Source organism: Haliotis rufescens, unplaced genomic scaffold (genome assembly GCF_023055435.1).
Source record: "Haliotis rufescens isolate VD_foot unplaced genomic scaffold, xgHalRufe1.0.p SCAF_36, whole genome shotgun sequence".
NCBI classification, from domain to species: Eukaryota; Metazoa; Mollusca; class Gastropoda; order Lepetellida; family Haliotidae; genus Haliotis; species Haliotis rufescens.
In genome coordinates, this window is record NW_025964068.1 from 2,518,331 (window position 1) to 2,536,432 (window position 18,102).

Sequence of the window (18,102 nt, forward strand, 5' to 3'; positions counted from 1 at the left end):
CTGGGCAGGCAAAGACATATTTTCACAAGCATCCACCATAAGATAAAAGTGATAACAAAATATGATAAAGCCTCTTCAAATTCCATGTTCCGACCACCCCCTTCCATAACAAAACCTGACCTTCAAAACAATGTCCATGGATGAGATAAGTAGACAGTGTGTGGCAAGACAGATAGCAGGACATGGTGCTACCCACACTGTTGTTGGCCGCAGATCAATAACCACCTGCACTTTCCCACTACACAATCACTGTAATTACCAGTAACTATTGCCATATCTCCTCTCACACACAAAGCACCTGTCAAAGTTCATGAAATGTTTGTCAGGGTTGACATGCAATGACAATTATAACCTCCCTGCACAGAGCTGAGGAGGGGTAGTGTGATACCTACTTCTTCTCTGTAAAAATGACGGTGGGTGGGTGAGTGCAGTATGGGTTGGTGGATGAGATGAGCGTGGGTGGGTGAGTGAAGGGTGGGTGGGTGAGTGGAGGGTGGATGAGTGAAGCGTGGGTGGGTGAGTGGAATGTGGGTTGGTGAGTGGAGTGTGGGTGGGTTGGTGAGTAGAGTGTCTAGGTGAGTGCAGAATGGGTGGGTGAGTGGGTGAGTGGGTGAGTGGGTGAGTGAGTGGAGTGGGGGTGGGTGAGTGTGGGTAGGTGTGTGGAGCGTTGTTGGGTGAGTGAAGCAGGGAAGGGTGAGTGGAGTGGGGGTGGGTGAGGGGAGTAGGGGTGTGTGAGGGGAGTGGGGGTGGGTGAGGAGAGTGGGGGTGGGTGAGTGGAGGGTGGGGGAGTGAGTGAGTGGAGTATGGGTTGGTGACTGGAGTGTGGGTGGGTGAGTGGAGTGTGGGTGGGTGGGTGAGTGGAGTAGGGGTGGGTGAGTGGAGTGTGGGTGGGTGGGTGAGTGGAGTAGGGGCGGGTGAGTGTGGGTAGGTGTGTGGAGCGTGGTTGGGTGAGTGAAGCAGGAAAGGGTGAGAGGAGTGGGGGTGGGTGAGGGGAGTGGGGGTGGGTGAGTGGAGTGTGGGATGGTGAGTGGAGTGTGGGTGGGTGGGTGAGTGGAGTATGGGTTGGTGAGTGGAGTGGGGATGGGTGAGTGTGGGTAGGTGTGTGGAGCGTGGTTGGGTGAATGAAGCAGGAAAGGGTGAGTGGAGCGGAGATGGGTGAGTGGAGCGGGGGTGGGTGAGTGGAGTGTGGTTGGGTGAGCAGAGCGTGGTTAGGTGAGTGGAGCGGGGGTGGGTGAATGGAGTGTGGTTGGGTGAGTGGAGCATGGGTGGGTGAGTGGAGTGTGGTTGGGTGAGTGGAGCGTGGTTGGGTGAGTGGAGTGTGGTTGGGTGAGTGGAGTGTGGTTGGGTGAGTGGAGCATGGGTGGGTGAGTGGAGTGTGGTTAGGTGAGTGGAGCATGGGTGGGTGAGTGGAGCATGGGTGGGTGAGTGGAGTGTGGTTGGGTGAGTGGAGTGTGGTTGGGTGAGTGGAGCGTGGTTGGGTGAGTGGAGCGTGGATGGGTGAGTGGAGCATGGGTGGGTGAGTGGAGTGTGGTTGGGTGAGTGGAGCGTGGTTGGGTGAGTGGAGCATGGGTGGGTGAGTGGAGTGTGGTTGGGTGAGTGGAGTGTGGTTGGGTGAGTGGAGCATGGGTGGGTGAATGGAGTGTGGTTGGGTGAGTGGAGCATGGGTGGGTGAGTGGAGTGTGGTTGGGTGAGTGGAGCGGGGGTGGGTGAGTGGAGCGTGGTTGGGTGAGTGGAGCGTGGGTGGGTAAGTGGAGTGTGGTTGGGTGAGTGGAGTGTGGTTGGGTGAGTGGAGTGTGGGTGGGTGAGTGGAGTGTGGTTGGGTGAGTGGAGCATGGGTGGGTGAGTGGAGCGTGGTTGGGTGAGTGGAGCGTGGGTGGGTGAGTGGAGTGTGGTTGGGTGAGTGGAGCATGGGTGGGTGAGTGGAGTGTGGTTGGGTGAGTGGAGTGTCGTTGGGTGAGTGGAGCATGGGTGGGTGAGTGGAGTGTGGTTGGGTGAGTGGAGCGGGGGTGGGTGAATGGAGTGTGGTTGGGTGAGTGGAGCATGGGTGGGTGAGTGGAGTGTGGTTGGGTGAGTGGAGCAAGGGTGGGTGAGTGGAGCATGGGTGGGTGAGTGGAGTGTGGTTGGGTGAGTGGAGCGGGGGTGGGTGAATGGAGTGTGGTTGGGTGAGTGGAGCATGGGTGGGTGAGTGGAGTGTGGTTGGGTGAGTGGAGCATGGGTGGGTGAGTGGAGTGTGGTTGGGTGAGTGGAGCATGGGTGGGTGAGTGGAGTGTGGTTGGGTGAGTGGAGCGGGGGTGGGTGAATGGAGTGTGGTTGGGTGAGTGGAGCATGGGTGGGTGAGTGGAGTGTGGTTGGGTGAGTGGAGCATGGGTGGGTGATAGGAGTGTGGTTGGGTGAGTGGAGTGTGGTTGGGTGAGTGGAGTGTGGTTGGGTGAGCGGAGTGTGGTTGGGTGAGTGGAGCGTGGTTGGGTGAGTGGAGCGTGGTTGGGTGAGTGGAGCATGGGTGGGTGAGTGGAGTGTGGTTAGGTGAGTGGAGCATGGGTGGGTGAGTGGAGCGTGGTTGGGTGAGTGGAGCGTGGTTGGGTGAGTGGAGTGTGGTTGGGTGAGTGGAGCGTGGTTGGGTGAGTGGAGTGTGGTTGGGTGAGTGGAGCGTGGGTGGGTGAGTGGAGCGTGGTTGGGTGAGTGGAGTGTGGTTTTGTGAGTGGAGCGGGGGTGGGTGAGTGGAGCGGGGGTGGGTGAGTGGAGCGGGGGTGGGTGAGTGGAGCGTGGGTGGGTGAGTGGAGCGTGGTTGGGTGAGTGGAGTGTGGTTTGGTGAGTGGAGTGTGGTGTGGTGAGTGGAGTGGGGTTGGGTGAGTGGAGTGTGGTTGGGTGTGAGTTGAGTTTGGGGGGGTGAGAATCAGTGTTTGATTCATGTGGACCAGGCAACACAAGCACAACAATCCCTTCCACTGGTCCACCAAATCCTACTTATGAAATCATTTTATAACCTTGTTTTCACATATCTTTTTTCAAAAAGAATACAATTACAAGATCTTTTGAAGACATCTCATGTAGTGCATCAGGTGGGTTTCATGCTGCAATAGGATCTGGGTTAAAAAGGTTGGGTGAAACAGGAAGGGTGAAATCCAATCTTGACACATGATGATATGGTGTGAACTAATAAAGATATAAAAATATTTTCATAATCCTTAAAAGCTAAATAAATTTGTATATAATGTTGTGTTACAACAGGTTATCTCTTACAATGGTCATACTTACAGCAATGAAATAAACCCTTCAAGAGAAACAAATCAGGTAAACATCTATATCCTTGTTCAGGGCTCAATATTTCTTACAATCCATGTTTGCATGTATTTACAACATGCAAACGATTGATAAAATATTAGTTAATGACACCACAAAATTCTGAAGAGCTGTGTACTATGCATTGTAATATCAGCTAACACAGTATAAATAAGGCTACAAAGAGTTCTGGTTTATTTTTCAAATATTTTCCACAAGAGAATGCTTTGTCAAAGTGTAAAAGTAGAGATGTGTTCTATGAGGGTAATATCCTCATAACTCGGACATTCCCCTCTGCGTAACAGAAATTAAGCCCTAAATGGTGACAGCATATCAGAACAATCTCTAAATATGTGAATTTCTAGCCTACCACCATGGAAACTTAATACAATATTTTGCGTTATGCTACTATTACTTTCTAAGTCTGAAAATCCAGTTTAACCCCCAAAGTTGGTTCTCCAAAGCTTTAGTGTAATACTGGGAGACACCATGGGATGTGACACTTGTAAGGTGTTCCTGGCAGGACTACTGCCTTGTGTGTCAGTAGATCCAGGCACTCTCCACTTGGGTCTGTGTGAGTATTTGCTTATTTGTAAAACCATGTACTGTGATATGAGCTTCATGAATGTGGATTTACTTGCCCATCATCCATATACCTGTGCCACCGTTCCCCAGTGGACAGATCTGATTACCTGTGTAAATTCCACCCATAGAGGAGAGTAGGCCCTATATTGTCCACTAAATTGAACAACATTACCTACTACTGACTTTGAAGACATCTCATTATGTGAACAGAAAAGCCATGGTCTAGAGTTTCATGTATATTTGCCCCCTGCCACGTGTGTGATGAAGAAGACAGGGGTACACATCACAAGTCAACTGAGTGGAGGCCTATGGGTCAGGTTGCAGAGATGGTGGTGATCTCCATCAACATAATAGGCATAGGCAGGAGAGGTGAACATCAGGTGATGACAAAGGTCATCCAATAACCTAGCTTGTAACAGATAGGATTCGCACCATGCAATGAAGTGCATCTGTATAGGCCTTATCGTCTTTTTTAATAAAAGCTCATTATGACAGTTGGGATTTGGAAATGAAATGATTTCATTATGGAAATGATTTCATTATGGATATGAAACGTGACAATGTTGACTATATTGTGCCTGTGTGAGGTCATCTGTAGGAGGCCTCATGCTCCACATGTCCTATCACAGTGTAGCATGTTTGAAGGTGGCCTATACTGACCCTAGAGGAATGCAAATCTGTGTACACAGACTGGACAGGCCCGTGTTGTGTCCTCTAGTTGTCCTCATTCAGTTGAACACAAGGTATAATCACCTGCAAACACCCACTCGACAGACACCAAACAGCTGACAAGGGGTATGTGGGCAACAGCACACCAGTTGCCACTCACGCATACTAATACATCACAGTGTTGGCTGGCTTGGGATGTGAGGGTTGTGGAGACAGTGAGAAGAGTGTGGAGACAGTATGAGAGTGTGGAGACAGTATCAGGGTGTGAAGACAGTATCAGGGTGTGGAGACAGTGTGAAGAGTGTGGAGACAGAATGAGGGGTGTGGAGACAGTGTTGAGGGGTGTGTAGACAGTGTAAGGGGTGTGTAGACAGTGTGGAGGGTGTGGAAACAGTATGAGGGTGTGGAGACAGTGTGAAGGGTGTAGAGACAGTGTGAGGGGTGTGGAGACAGTGTGAAGGGTGTGGGGACAGTATAAGGGTGTGGAGACAGTGTGAAGGGTGTGGAGACAGTGTGAAGAGTGTGGAGACAGTATGAGGGTGTGGAGACAGTGTGAAGGGTGTGGAGACAGTGTTAGGGGCGTAGAGACAGTTTGAGGGTGTGGAGACAGTGTGAAGGGTGTAGAGACAGTGTGAGGGTGTGGAGACAGTGTGAAGGGTGTGGAGACAGTGTGAAGGGTGTGGAGACAGTGTGAGGGGTGTAGAGACAGTATGAGGGTGTGGAGACAGTGTGAAGGGTGTAGAGACAGTGTGAGGGTGTGGAGACAGTGTGAAGGGTGTGGAGACAGTGTGAGGAGTGTGGAGACAGTGTGAAGGGTGTGGAGACAGTGTGAGGGTTAGTGGAGCCAGTGTAAGGGGTGTGTAGACAGTGTGAGGGTTAGTGGAGATAGTGTGAGGGTGTGGAGACAGTGTGGTGGGTGTGGAGACAGTGTGAAGGGTGTGGAGACAGTGTGAGGGGTGTGGAGACAGTGTGAGGGGTGTAGAGACAGTGTGAGGGGTGTGGAGACAGTGTGAGGGGTTTGGAGACAGTGTGAGGGGTGTGGAGACAGTGTGAGGGGTGTAGAGACAGTGTGAGGGGTGTGGAGACAGTGTAAGGGGTGTAGAGACAGTGTGAGGGTTAGTAGAGACAGTGTGAGGGGTGTAGAGACAGTGTGAGGGGTGTGGAGACAGTGTGAGGGGTTTGGAGACAGTGTGAGGGGTGTGGAGACAGTGTGAGGGGTGTAGAGACAGTGTGAGGGGTGTGGAGACAGTGTAAGGGGTGTAGAGACAGTGTGAGGGTTAGTAGAGACAGTGTGAGGGGTGTGGAGACAGTGTGGAGGGTGTGGAGACAGTGTAAGGGGTGTGGAGACAGTGTGGAGGGTGTGGAGACAGTGTGAGGGGTGTGGAGACAGTGTGAGGGGTGTGGAGACAGTGTGAGGGGTGTGGAGACAGTGTGAGGGGTGTGGAGACAGTGTGAGGGGTGTAGAGACAGTGTGAGGGGTGTGGAGACAGTGTAAGGGGTGTAGAGACAGTGTGAGGGGTGCGGAGACAGTGTGAGGGGTGTGGAGACAGTGTGAGGGGTGTAGAGACAGTGTGAGGGGTGTGGAGACAGTGTAAGGGGTGTAGAGACAGTGTGAGGGGTGTAGAGACAGTGTGAGGGGTGTGGAGACAGTGTGAAGGGTGTGGAAACAGTGTGAGGGGTGTGGAGACAGTGTGAGGGGTGTGGAGACAGTGTGAGGGGTGTGGAGACAGTGTGAGGGGTGTGGAGACAGTGTGAGGGGTGTAGAGACAGTGTGAGGGGTGTGGAGACAGTGTAAGGGGTGTAGAGACAGTGTGAGGGGTGTGGAGACAGTGTGAAGGGTGTGGAGACAGTTTGAGGGTGTGGAGACAGTGTGAAGGGTGTGGAGACAGTGTGAAGAGCGTGGAGACAGTATGAGGTGTGTGGAGACAGTGTGAAGGGTGTGGAGACAGTGTTGAGGGGTGTGGAGACAGTGTGAGGGGGGTGGAGACTGTGTGAGGGGTGTGGAGACAGTGTGGTGGGTGTGGAGACAGTGTGAAGGGTGTAGAGACAATATGAGGGTGTGGAGACAGTGTGAAGGGTGTGGAGACAGTGTGAGGGGTGTAGAGACAGTGTGAGGGGTGTGGAGACAGTGTGGAGGGTGTGGAGACAGTGTTAGGGGTGTGGAGACAGTGTTAGGGGTGTGGAGACAGTGTGAAGGGTGTGGAGACAGTGTGAGGGGTGTAGAGACAGTGTGAGGGGTGTGGAGACAGTGTGGAGGGTGTGGAGACAGTGTTAGGGGTGTGGAGACAGTGTGGAGGGTGTGGAAACAGTGTGAGGGGTGTGGAGACAGTATCAGGGTGTGGAGACAGTGTGAAGGGTGTGGAGACAGTGTTAGGGGTGTGGAGACAGTGTTAGGGGTGTGGAGACAGTGTGGAGGGTGTGGAAACTGTGGTGGAGCTCATGTAGCCATTATGGAGCCATTGTGGTTTGGTATGCAGCTTGACTGAGTTGGGAGTAAACAGTTCTGCAGCATGTATAGTCAACATTGAGCTGTTAGACAAGAGTCATGAAATTGGTACTGCATGTGAGGCCGATAAATCATGCCAATTACACAGGCATGCAGCAGGTTAAGGCCTGAAATACTGTGTATGTGATGAAAATGTCACACAGAGGTTGTGTAGTGCAAGCTGCAAATACCTACATGACAGATGATACTATTGTGCAGGGGTGGTTTGTAGCAGTTTCTGGGGTGTATCTGTAAAGGTCTGACAGATGGCTGTATTTTGCAAAGTTATCAATCCCACTGAACACTGTGTTTTAGCCTCCTGTGAGGGGATGCTGGGTCCCCATGTTACTCCCCATGTTAAGAAGACGCTGAGACACAGGTGAAAGCCTCAACCTGAAAGCCATCAAAGCCATTGTAGATTGACAGCCGTAGATAGCGCTTTGATATTCCATCATACCTGTATACAAGATTAAGGCAATTTAGCCCCGCTTGGCAGCCAAGAGGGAGCTGGGTGTGTAATCCAGGGTACGGCAGGCTATCACTGCCAGGGCTATTGTCCCCACTCACCCATACGTTACACATAAACCCCCTGATAAAGTCACCTATTTCACTGGTCAGTGCATACTTTCTCCTCCATATCTGATTGTTGTTCACTATAATGTATCCTTCACATCAATACATCTATATCAATGGTGTGTAATTTGTTGTCTAGTCATCTGATTGACATACTGCTCAAAGTTTTCATACCCATGTCACTACTTCCCTCTTCTACCAATGTGTATTTTCCCTTTTCTACATGTGATAGTTTCTCCTAACTACCACATGATATCTTCTGTCTGTTTACTATCCTTGTAATATCTTCCCTTTACTACCAATTTGATATCTTCTGTCTGTTTACTATCCATGTGATATCTTCCCTTTACTACCAATTTGATATCTTCTGTTTATCATCCATGTGATATCTTCTGTTTACCATCTATGTGATATCTTCTGTTTACCATCCATGTGATATCTTCTGTTTACCATCCATGTACGTATGTGATATCTTCTCACTACTTTCCTTTACTTTGCATATGATATCCTCCTCTTACAATCCATGTCATATCTTCCCTTTACTATCCATGTCATATCTTCCTTTTACTATCCATGTCATATCTTCCCTTTACTATCCATGTTATTTCCCTTTTGCTATCAATGTCATATCTTCCCTTTAATATCCATGTTATTTCCCCTTTACTATCCATGTCATATCTTCCCTTTACTATCCATGTTATTTCCCCTTTGCTATCCATGTCATATCTTCCCTTTACTATCCATGTTATTACCCCTTTACTATCCATGTCATATCTTCCCTTTACTATCCATGTCACACCTACCCTTTACTATCCATGTTATTTCCCCTTTTCTATCCATGTCATATCTTCCCTTTACTATCCATGTTATTTCTTATTTACTATCCATGTCATATCTTCCCTTTACTATCCATGTTATTTTTCCCTTTTTCTATCCATGTGATATCTACCCTTTACTAGCCATGTTACATACACTTTACTATCCATGTCATATTTACCCTTTACTATCGATGTCATATCGTAACAGGATCGGGTGGTCAGGCTTGCTGACTTGGTTGATGCATGTCGTCGTATCCCAATTGTATGGATCAATGCTCGTGATGTCAATCAATTATTTACAGACTGCCATCATATATCTGGAATATCTATATCACATGACCATCACACAGACAAGATGCGTGTATCACATGACCATCATGTGCAGACAAAGCCCATAACACAACAACATGTTTCTTCCACGGTGCTCACTCCATCAATACTATCTTCATTACTTCTATCAGATCCCTTTTTTACCATTTTTTCAGTCACCTAGAGCTGGCTGGGACCAGAGGTAAGTTCCACTAAAAACTAAAAATATAAAAACATCTAATTACCCTAACCACTACTGTTCAAGATAAGTTACATCAATATTAGTCTTAATGACGTAATGATGACCTCAATTCACTGTGTGAACACGAAGGACTTTAACATATGTGTTTCTATGGGGGTCTACAGGGTGGTCATTCTTGGATGTCAGATGTACTCAACTCTTGCATGGACCAACACTAGACAGCGGGTGATACTTGGACGTCAGATGTACTCAACTCTTGCATGGACCAACACCAGATGGGGTGATACTTGGATGTCAGATGTACTCAACTCTTGCATGGACCAACACTAGACAGGGGGTGATACTTGGATGTCAGATGTACTCAACTCTTGCATGGACCAACACCAGATGGGGTGATACTTGGATGTCAGATGTACTCAACTCTTGCATGGACCAACACTAGATGGGGTGATACTTGGATGTCAGATGTACTCAACTTTTGCATGGACCAACACCAGATGGGGTGATACTTGGATGTCAGATGTACTCAACTCTTGCATGGACCAACACCAGATGGGGTGATACTTGGATGTCAGATGTACTCAACTCTTGCATGGACCAACACTAGACAGAGGGTGATACTTGGATGTCAGATGTACTCAACTCTTGCATGGACCAACACTAGAAAGAGGGTGATACTTGGATGTCAGATGTACTCAACTCTTGCATGGACCAACACTAGAAAGAGGGTGATACTTGGATGTCAGATGTACTCAACTCTTGCATGGACCAACACTAGAAAGAGGGTGATACTTGGATGTCAGATGTACTCAACTCTTGCATGGACCAACACTAGACAGAGGGTGATACTTGGATGTCAGATGTACTCAACTCTTGCATGGACCAACACTAGAAAGAGGGTGATACTTGGATGTCAGATGTACTCAACTCTTGCATGGACCAACACTAGACAGAGGGTGATACTTGGATGTCAGATGTACTCAACTCTTGCATGGACCAACACTAGAAAGAGGGTGATACTTGGATGTCAGATGTACTCAACTCTTGCATGGACCAACACTAGAAAGAGGGTGATACTTGGATGTCAGATGTACTCAACTCTTGCATGGACCAACACTAGAAAGAGGGTGATACTTGGATGTCAGATGTACTCAACTCTTGCATGGACCAACACCAGATGGGGTGATACTTGGATGTCAGATGTACTCAACTCTTGCATGGACCAACACCAGATGGGGTGATACTTGGATGTCAGATGTACTCAACTCTTGCATGGACCAACACCAGATGGGGTGATACTTGGATGTCAGATGTTGATGTATAAAAAAAATTATGTGGTCCTTGTGGGAACCTAACAGTGGTCGAGCTGTTTCAGCAACGGTAAACTGATGATCAGTATAGCCCGTGCAATCCATTTGTTCCGTGCTGTCCGTGCAGGGACCATATGGTGGTAGAGCTGTAATGGCTGCCATAGACTGATGATCAGTGCAGCCCGAGCGGTCCATATGTGGTTGCTTACCTGCTGGTTTAACCAGACGGTTAGAAGGACCGTGCGATGACAGATGGGTATCGTGTGGGGTACGGTGGACAGCTGGTAGGGGTCTGGTGGCCATAGCGCTGGCAGAAGAAGACGGACAAGGCTCTGACAGGAACATTCCCCCATGTGGCTTCTTCGCTGGAGGATTCTTCTGAGCCTGAATAGATTCAAGTCTTTTCAGCCATTCTATCTCCATCGTGAAAAAGATTTCATAATCTTTGCCCTCTGTTGAGCAAACAACGGCTCATACAGACTGATAGGAATGTGGGTGTAGATGACATGTCAGTTTGCGACATTATATCGTCAACTTTCTCTTCTCCGTGTCTTCCTCCTGGCCTTGGTGAGAGCCTCAGTCAGTTTCAAAAAAGGCTTTCTGTACAGGTAACCTCCTGCATTTTCAACAGGCTGTATGAGGGTCGCTCATAATCATGGACGGCCACACTTATGAGATGCCAAAGTAGCAGATGATCCCATCTTTGAAGAGTTGCAGGATAAACAAAAAAACACCAAGACTTACTTAATACTTACGTATCATGAACTACCAATAAGACTGGTACTTTTATGGTAGAAGTCTTAATAATTGTTCACGAAAATGGACTAGAATGGTGTGACAACAATAAAATGTTGGAGGAGAGCAGAATATAGGACATTGTTGACTCTAACTTACACAGGAAAGAAGTGAAGCTTTTCCCGCCTTCATACACTAGAGTGCTGTGCCCTGGTGGATGCTATTGAGGGTATAAATAATTATTCTGTAGTTGACAGTGAAGAGGACTTCTATTGAAAATCTGAATGTTTTGTTTCGTGTGATTGCAGCCAAAATACAGTAATTCGTAAGAATTACTATAGTCCAAAACATAAACGATGACTACTTAAATTTAGGCCAAACCTTTCCTATTTTTTGGCTTTAGAGATGTTTTTGTGATGGTGAGAGAAAAATAAACATAAAAGACATTTTCCATTATCTTTTTTGTTCTTCAATAATTTACCTGAATATGTAGTCATATGTGCGATGCTAGCAAAGCTCATTTAAATTGTCTTGCATAACCTATTATATATATAACCTGTTGCCTTGGAAATATTTGTATATAGAACTTTCTTGTGGTGAACACATAAACAATTGCATTCAACAGATACAAAAATGTCCTTTTCAGATTTTAGTGTTACCACTGAAATCTGCAAACCACTTAAATAAAAAATCTCACCTCGGGAAAATTTATAGGAATTGAAAGATTCAAGCAACTCGTGTACCAATGAGAAAGTATAATTTTGACATTTGGAATCAGCTAACATGATGCTCTTCGTGATTAAACATGGCTGCTGCATTGTGTAAAAGTGGCCAAACTTGCGAAGAAAAATGAAGAAGAAAGTCCTGGTGAGACTTTTAATGATATTGATTCTTATAACCACTCATCTTGCCTCATCACCACTCATACTGCCTCATCACCACTCATCACCACTCATACTGCCTCATCACAACTCATCCTGCCTCATCACCACTCATCCTGCCTCATCATCACTCATACTGCCTCATCACCACTCATCACCACTCATACTGCCTCATCACAACTCATCCTGCCTCATCACCACTCATCCTGCCTCATCATCACTCATACTGCCTCATCACCACTCATCACCACTCATCACCACTCATACTGCCTCATCACAACTCATCCTGCCTCATCACCACTCATCCTGCCTCATCATCACTCATACTACCTCATCACCACTCATCCTGCCTCATCATCACTCATACTGCCTCATCACCACTCATCACCACTCATACTGCCTCATCACAACTCATCCTGCCTCATCACAACTCATCCTGCCTCATCACCACTCATCCTGCCTCATCATCACTCATACTGCCTCATCACCACTCATTCTGCCTCATCACCACTCATACTGCCTCATCACCACTCATACTGCCTCATCACAACTCATCCTGCCTCATCACCACTCATACTGCCTCATCACCACTCATACTGCCTCATCACCACTCATACTGCCTCATCACCACTCATCCTGCCTCATCACCACTCATACTGCCTCATCACCTCTCATACTGCCTCATCACCACTCATACTGCCTCATCACAACTCATCCTGCCTCATCACCACTCATCCTGCCTCATCACCACTCATCCTGCCTCATCATCACTCATACTGCCTCATCACCACTCATTCTGCCTCATCACCACTCATACTGCCTCATCACAACTCATCCTGCCTCATCACCACTCATACTGCCTCATCACCACTCATACTGCCTCATCACCACTCATACTCCCTCATCACAACTCATCCTGCCTCATCACCACTCATACTGCCTCATCACCACTCATACTGCCTCATCACCACTCATACTGCCTCATCAGGGGCGGTCGGGTAGCCTAGTGGTTAAAGCGTTCGCTCGTCACGCCGAAGACCCGGGTTCGATTCCCGACATGGGTACAATGTGTGAAGCCCATTTCTGGTGTCCCCCGCCGTGATATTGCTGGAATATTGCTAAAAGCGGCGTAAAACCATACTCAGTCAGTACTGCCTCATCACCACTCATCCTGCCTCATCACCACTCATCCTGCCTCATCACCACTCATACTGCCTCATCACCACTCATACTGCCTCATCACCACACATACTGCCTCATCACCACTCATCCTGCCTCATCCTGCCTCATCACCACTCATCACCAGTCATCCTGCTTCATCACCACTCATCCTGCCTCATCACCACTCATCCTGCCTCATCACCACTCATACTGCCTCATTACCACACTTACCAGGTTTCCTTCTGGCCAATGCACCTCTCTTCTGTCTGGTGAGAGAAGCCATGATGCTGGGAGGTGGCTGTCTATAGTCCCATGTACACAGTACTGCAAGTACAGTCTGTGGCACCACTATCACATCATGTCTGTGTGTCCCTACACAGGCCACTGTCTGACTAGAGACTCCAAAGTACCTATTTTATGTGTCCAGCTTTCCCTCACTCACATTGAATGGTGTCCTCCTCTGAACAAATACATCACTCCAGCCATATAACACACATACCATGAAGCACTTATTACATACATGTCGATCCACTCAAATTCCTGTCATGATAGAGGCCCCTAGTTGAAGTATATTGTCATGTGTGATTGTCACTCACCGCACACATTAAAGCTGGTATTTGTAGTGTAATCAGTGGCAGAGAGTACAGAACTTTACAATGATATTTGCTTGTTATGACTGAGTGCGATCTGAATGGAGTGAGTTGCTCTCTGCTACTGTTAGCAAAGGGTGCAACGGGTGACAGGTTGAGCTGCAGCCATCACAAGATCACGTACTCAGGTCAGGTATGGCATTCATCAAATGGATTACTACGCCTGTGGAGGAGAAATCAAGAACTGAGTATATCAGATCACTGTGAGCATATTCCACCTGCCTGTTGGCACGTGAGTGAGATTTGGTGTGAAGATGGTGACACTGGGTGACACAGATCACACACTCTCTTACAGTAAACTCCACAGTCTTGTAGCACTGCTCCTTCAGAGGTGTCAATCCCCTCCAGTCAGGGACACCTCGTTAGCAGGGGTGGGATTGTCTTAAGATGTATTCCGAGTACTGACCCATGTGGTAAAAGAATGATATGTTAATCTCTCTGAACCTCTCCCTCCTTCGCTCAGCTTCCCACACATCAGAAACATGACATAAGGCAGTAAGTGTCCTGGCAAATTTTTTTTCCACTGACAATGTTGGTACTGAGAGAAATTCATAATATCACTCAGTATTCCACATAACTGTCCCGGCCACGCTGGAAGAGAGTTGCAGCTATATGAACATGATATGTGAGGCCGGCCAGCTGATGGGTGTTTCAGTGCTGGCTTCCATAGCAAAGGACAAATGTGTTGACACTCTGGCTATGCTGACACAGCTACCACGACACACACAAGTCGGATGCAGCTCCTAGGTTTCCACCACATTGATGGCAAGTTGTGTTTGTAGAGTGACGCAACTGCTCCCCCACCCTCGCACTGGAGCAAACAGGAATATTGAAGGAAACAAAAATCTTCTAGTTTGGCAAACACAAATTTCAAAACTGAATGAAACTGATTTGACAGGCAGGTTTGTTATGTACTTTAAATATATAAATAATGTATGACCTAGCTGTACTGTGTAGCTGGCAGTACTCCAGCAGTGTCCCCAGACTGACCACTTCCCAGCTACCCTACAGTCCCCCCCCCCCCCCCCCCCACTTTCCAACCCAGTCATTAGGATGCTAATACCCAACAGTGGCCACCCCCCTCATGTCGATGGGAAGCTACCTAACAGTGTGCCACACCTCATCAGTGGGAAGCTACCAGTCAGTGCGCCACACCTCATCAGTAGGAAGCTACCCAACAGTGCGCCCCACCTCATCAGTAGGAAGCCACCAAACAGTGCGCCCCACCTCATCAGTAGGAAGCTACCCTACAGTGCGCCCCACCTCATCAGTAGGAAGCCACCGAACAGTGCGCCCCACCTCATCAGTAGGAAGCTACCCAACAGTGTGCCACACCTCATCAGTGGGATGCCACCCAACAGTGCGCCACACCTCATCAGTGGGCAGCCACCCAACAGTGCGCCTCAACTCATCAGTAGTAAGCCACCCTACAGTGCGCCCCACCTCATCAGTAGGAAGCTACCCAACAGTGTGCCACACCTCATCAGTAGGAAGCTACCCAACAGTGTGCCCCACCTCATCAGTAGGAAGCCACCCAACAGTGCGCCCCACCTCATCAGTAGGAAGCTACCCAACAGTGTGCCCCACCTCATCAGTAGGAAGCCACCCAACAGTGCGCCCCACCTCATCAGTAGGAAGCCACCAAACAGTGCGCCCCACCTCATCAGTAGGAAGCTACCCTACAGTGCGCCCCACCTCATCAGTAGGAAGCCACCGAACAGTGCGCCCCACCTCATCAGTAGGAAGCTACCCAACAGTGTGCCACACCTCATCAGTGGGATGCCACCCAACAGTGCGCCACACCTCATCAGTGGGCAGCCACCCAACAGTGCGCCTCAACTCATCAGTAGTAAGCCACCCTACAGTGCGCCCCACCTCATCAGTAGGAAGCTACCCAACAGTGTGCCACACCTCATCAGTAGGAAGCTACCCAACAGTGTGCCCCACTTCATCAGTAGGAAGCCACCCAACAGTGCGCCGCACCTCATCAGTAGGAAGCTACCCAACAGTGTGCCACAGCTCATCAGTAGGAAGCTACCAAACAGTGTGCCCCACCTCATCAGTAGGAAGCTACCCAACAGTGTGCCACACCTCATCAGTAGGAAGCCACCCAACAGTGTGCCCCACCTCATCAGTAGGAAGCTACCCAACAGTGTGCCCCACCTCATCAGTAGGAAGCCACCAAACAGTGCGCCTCAACTCATCAGTAGGAAGCCACCCAACAGTGTGCCACACCTCATCAGTAGGAAGCTACCCAACAGTGCGCCACACCTCATCAGTAGGAAGCCACCCAACAGTGAGCCACACCTCATCAGTAGGAAGCCACCCAACAGTGCGCCCCACCTCATCAGTAGGAAGCCACCAAACAGTGTGCCACACCTCATCAGTAGGAAGCCACCCAACAGTGTGCCACACCTCATCAGTAGTAAGCCACCCAACAGTGTGCCACACCTCATCAGTAGTAAGCCACCCAACAGTGTGCCACACCTCATCAGTAGGAAGCCACCCAACAGTGCGCCCCACTCATCAGTAGGAAGCTACCCAACAGTGCGCCACACCTCAACAGTAGGAAGCCACCAAACAGTGTGCAACACCTCATCAGTAGGAAGCCACCCAACAGTGTGCCCCACCTCATCAGTAGGAAGCCACCCAACAGTGCGCCACACCTCATCAGTAGGAAGCCACCAAACAGTGCGCCCCACCTCATCAGTAGGAAGCCCCCCAACAGTGCGCCCCATCTCATCAGTGGGAAGCCCCCCAACAGTGCGCCCCATCTCATCAGTGGGAAGCCACCCAACAGTGCGCCCAATCTCATCAGTGGGAAGCTACCCAACAGTGCGCCCCATCTCATCAGTGGGAAGCCACCAAACAGTGAGCCCCACCTCATCAGTGGGAAGCCACCCTACAGTGTGCCACACCTCATCAGTAGGAAGCTACCCAACAGTGTGCCTCAACTCATCAGTAGGAAGCCACCCAACAGTGTGCCACACCTCATCAGTAGGAAGCCACCAAACAGTGTGCCACACCTCATCAGTAGGAAGCCACCCTACAGTGTGCCCCACCTCATCAGTAGGAAGCCACCCAACAGTGCGCCACACCTCATCAGTAGGAAGCCACCAAACAGTGCGCCCCACCTCATCAGTAGGAAGCCCCCCAACAGTGCGCCCCATCTCATCAGTGGGAAGCCACCCAACAGTGCGCCCCATCTCATCAGTGGGAAGCTACCCAACAGTGCACCCCATCTCATCAGTGGGAAGCCACCAAACAGTGAGCCCCACCTCATCAGTGGGAAGCCACCGAACAGTGTGCCACACCTCATCAGTAGGAAGCTACCCAACAGTGTGCCTCAACTCATCAGTAGGAAGCCACCCAACAGTGTGCCACACCTCATCAGTAGGAAGCTACCCAACAGTGCGCCACACCTCATCAGTAGGAAGCCACCCAACAGTGAGCCACACCTCATCAGTAGGAAGCCACCCAACAGTGCGCCCCACCTCATCAGTAGGAAGCCACCAAACAGTGTGCCACACCTCATCAGTAGGAAGCCACCCAACAGTGTGCCACACCTCACCAGTAGTAAGCCACCCAACAGTGTGCCACACCTCATCAGTAGTAAGCCACCCAACAGTGTGCCACACCTCATCAGTAGGAAGCCACCCAACAGTGCGCCCCACCTCATCAGTAGGAAGCTACCCAACAGTGCGCCACACCTCAACAGTAGGAAGCCACCAAACAGTGTGCAACACCTCATCAGTAGGAAGCCACCCTACAGTGTGCCCCACCTCATCAGTAGGAAGCCACCCAACAGTGCGCCACACCTCATCAGTAGGAAGCCACCAAACAGTGCGCCCCACCTCATCAGTAGGAAGCCCCCCAACAGTGCGCCCCATCTCATCAGTAGGAAGCCACCCAACAGTGCGCCCCACCTCATCAGTAGGAAGCCACCAAACAGTGTGCCACACCTCATCAGTAGGAAGCCACCCAACAGTGTGCCACACCTCATCAGTAGTAAGCCACCCAACAGTGTGCCACACCTCATCAGTAGTAAGCCACCCAACAGTGTGCCACACCTCATCAGTAGGAAGCCACCCAACAGTGCGCCCCACTCATCAGTAGGAAGCTACCCAACAGTGCGCCACACCTCAACAGTAGGAAGCCACCAAACAGTGTGCAACACCTCATCAGTAGGAAGCCACCCTACAGTGTGCCCCACCTCATCAGTAGGAAGCCACCCAACAGTGCGCCACACCTCATCAGTAGGAAGCCACCAAACAGTGCGCCCCACCTCATCAGTAGGAAGCCCCCCAACAGTGCGCCCCATCTCATCAGTGGGAAGCCCCCCAACAGTGCGCCCCATCTCATCAGTGGGAAGCCACCCAACAGTGCGCCCAATCTCATCAGTGGGAAGCTACCCAACAGTGCGCCCCATCTCATCAGTGGGAAGC

At 49.6% G+C, this 18,102-nt stretch overlaps 1 protein-coding gene and 1 long non-coding RNA gene across 9 annotated transcripts in view; one reads left to right on the forward strand and one right to left on the reverse strand.

The window, feature by feature from the left end:
• The window catches only part of LOC124147726, an 83,707-nt gene extending 73,249 nt beyond the window's left edge, over positions 1-10,458 (forward strand). Inside the window, exons 3-4 of the long non-coding RNA XR_006862816.2 lie at positions 8,895-8,920; positions 9,085-10,458. This is a non-coding gene — a long non-coding RNA (uncharacterized LOC124147726). The remainder of the gene's footprint in view (positions 1-8,894; positions 8,921-9,084) is intronic.
• Positions 1-18,102, reverse strand: part of LOC124147724 — a 227,360-nt gene that overhangs the window by 160,004 nt on the left and 49,254 nt on the right. The window contains exon 1 of one of the 8 annotated variants that reach the window (XM_046518472.2): positions 13,239-13,995. The exons of the other annotated variants lie outside the window; for them this stretch is intronic. Within the exon in view, the coding sequence (XP_046374428.2) occupies positions 13,239-13,290 (52 nt within the window). The 5' untranslated portion in view covers positions 13,291-13,995. Of the gene's footprint in view, positions 1-13,238; positions 13,996-18,102 lie in introns of those variants that run through there. 8 annotated transcript variants of the gene reach the window in all.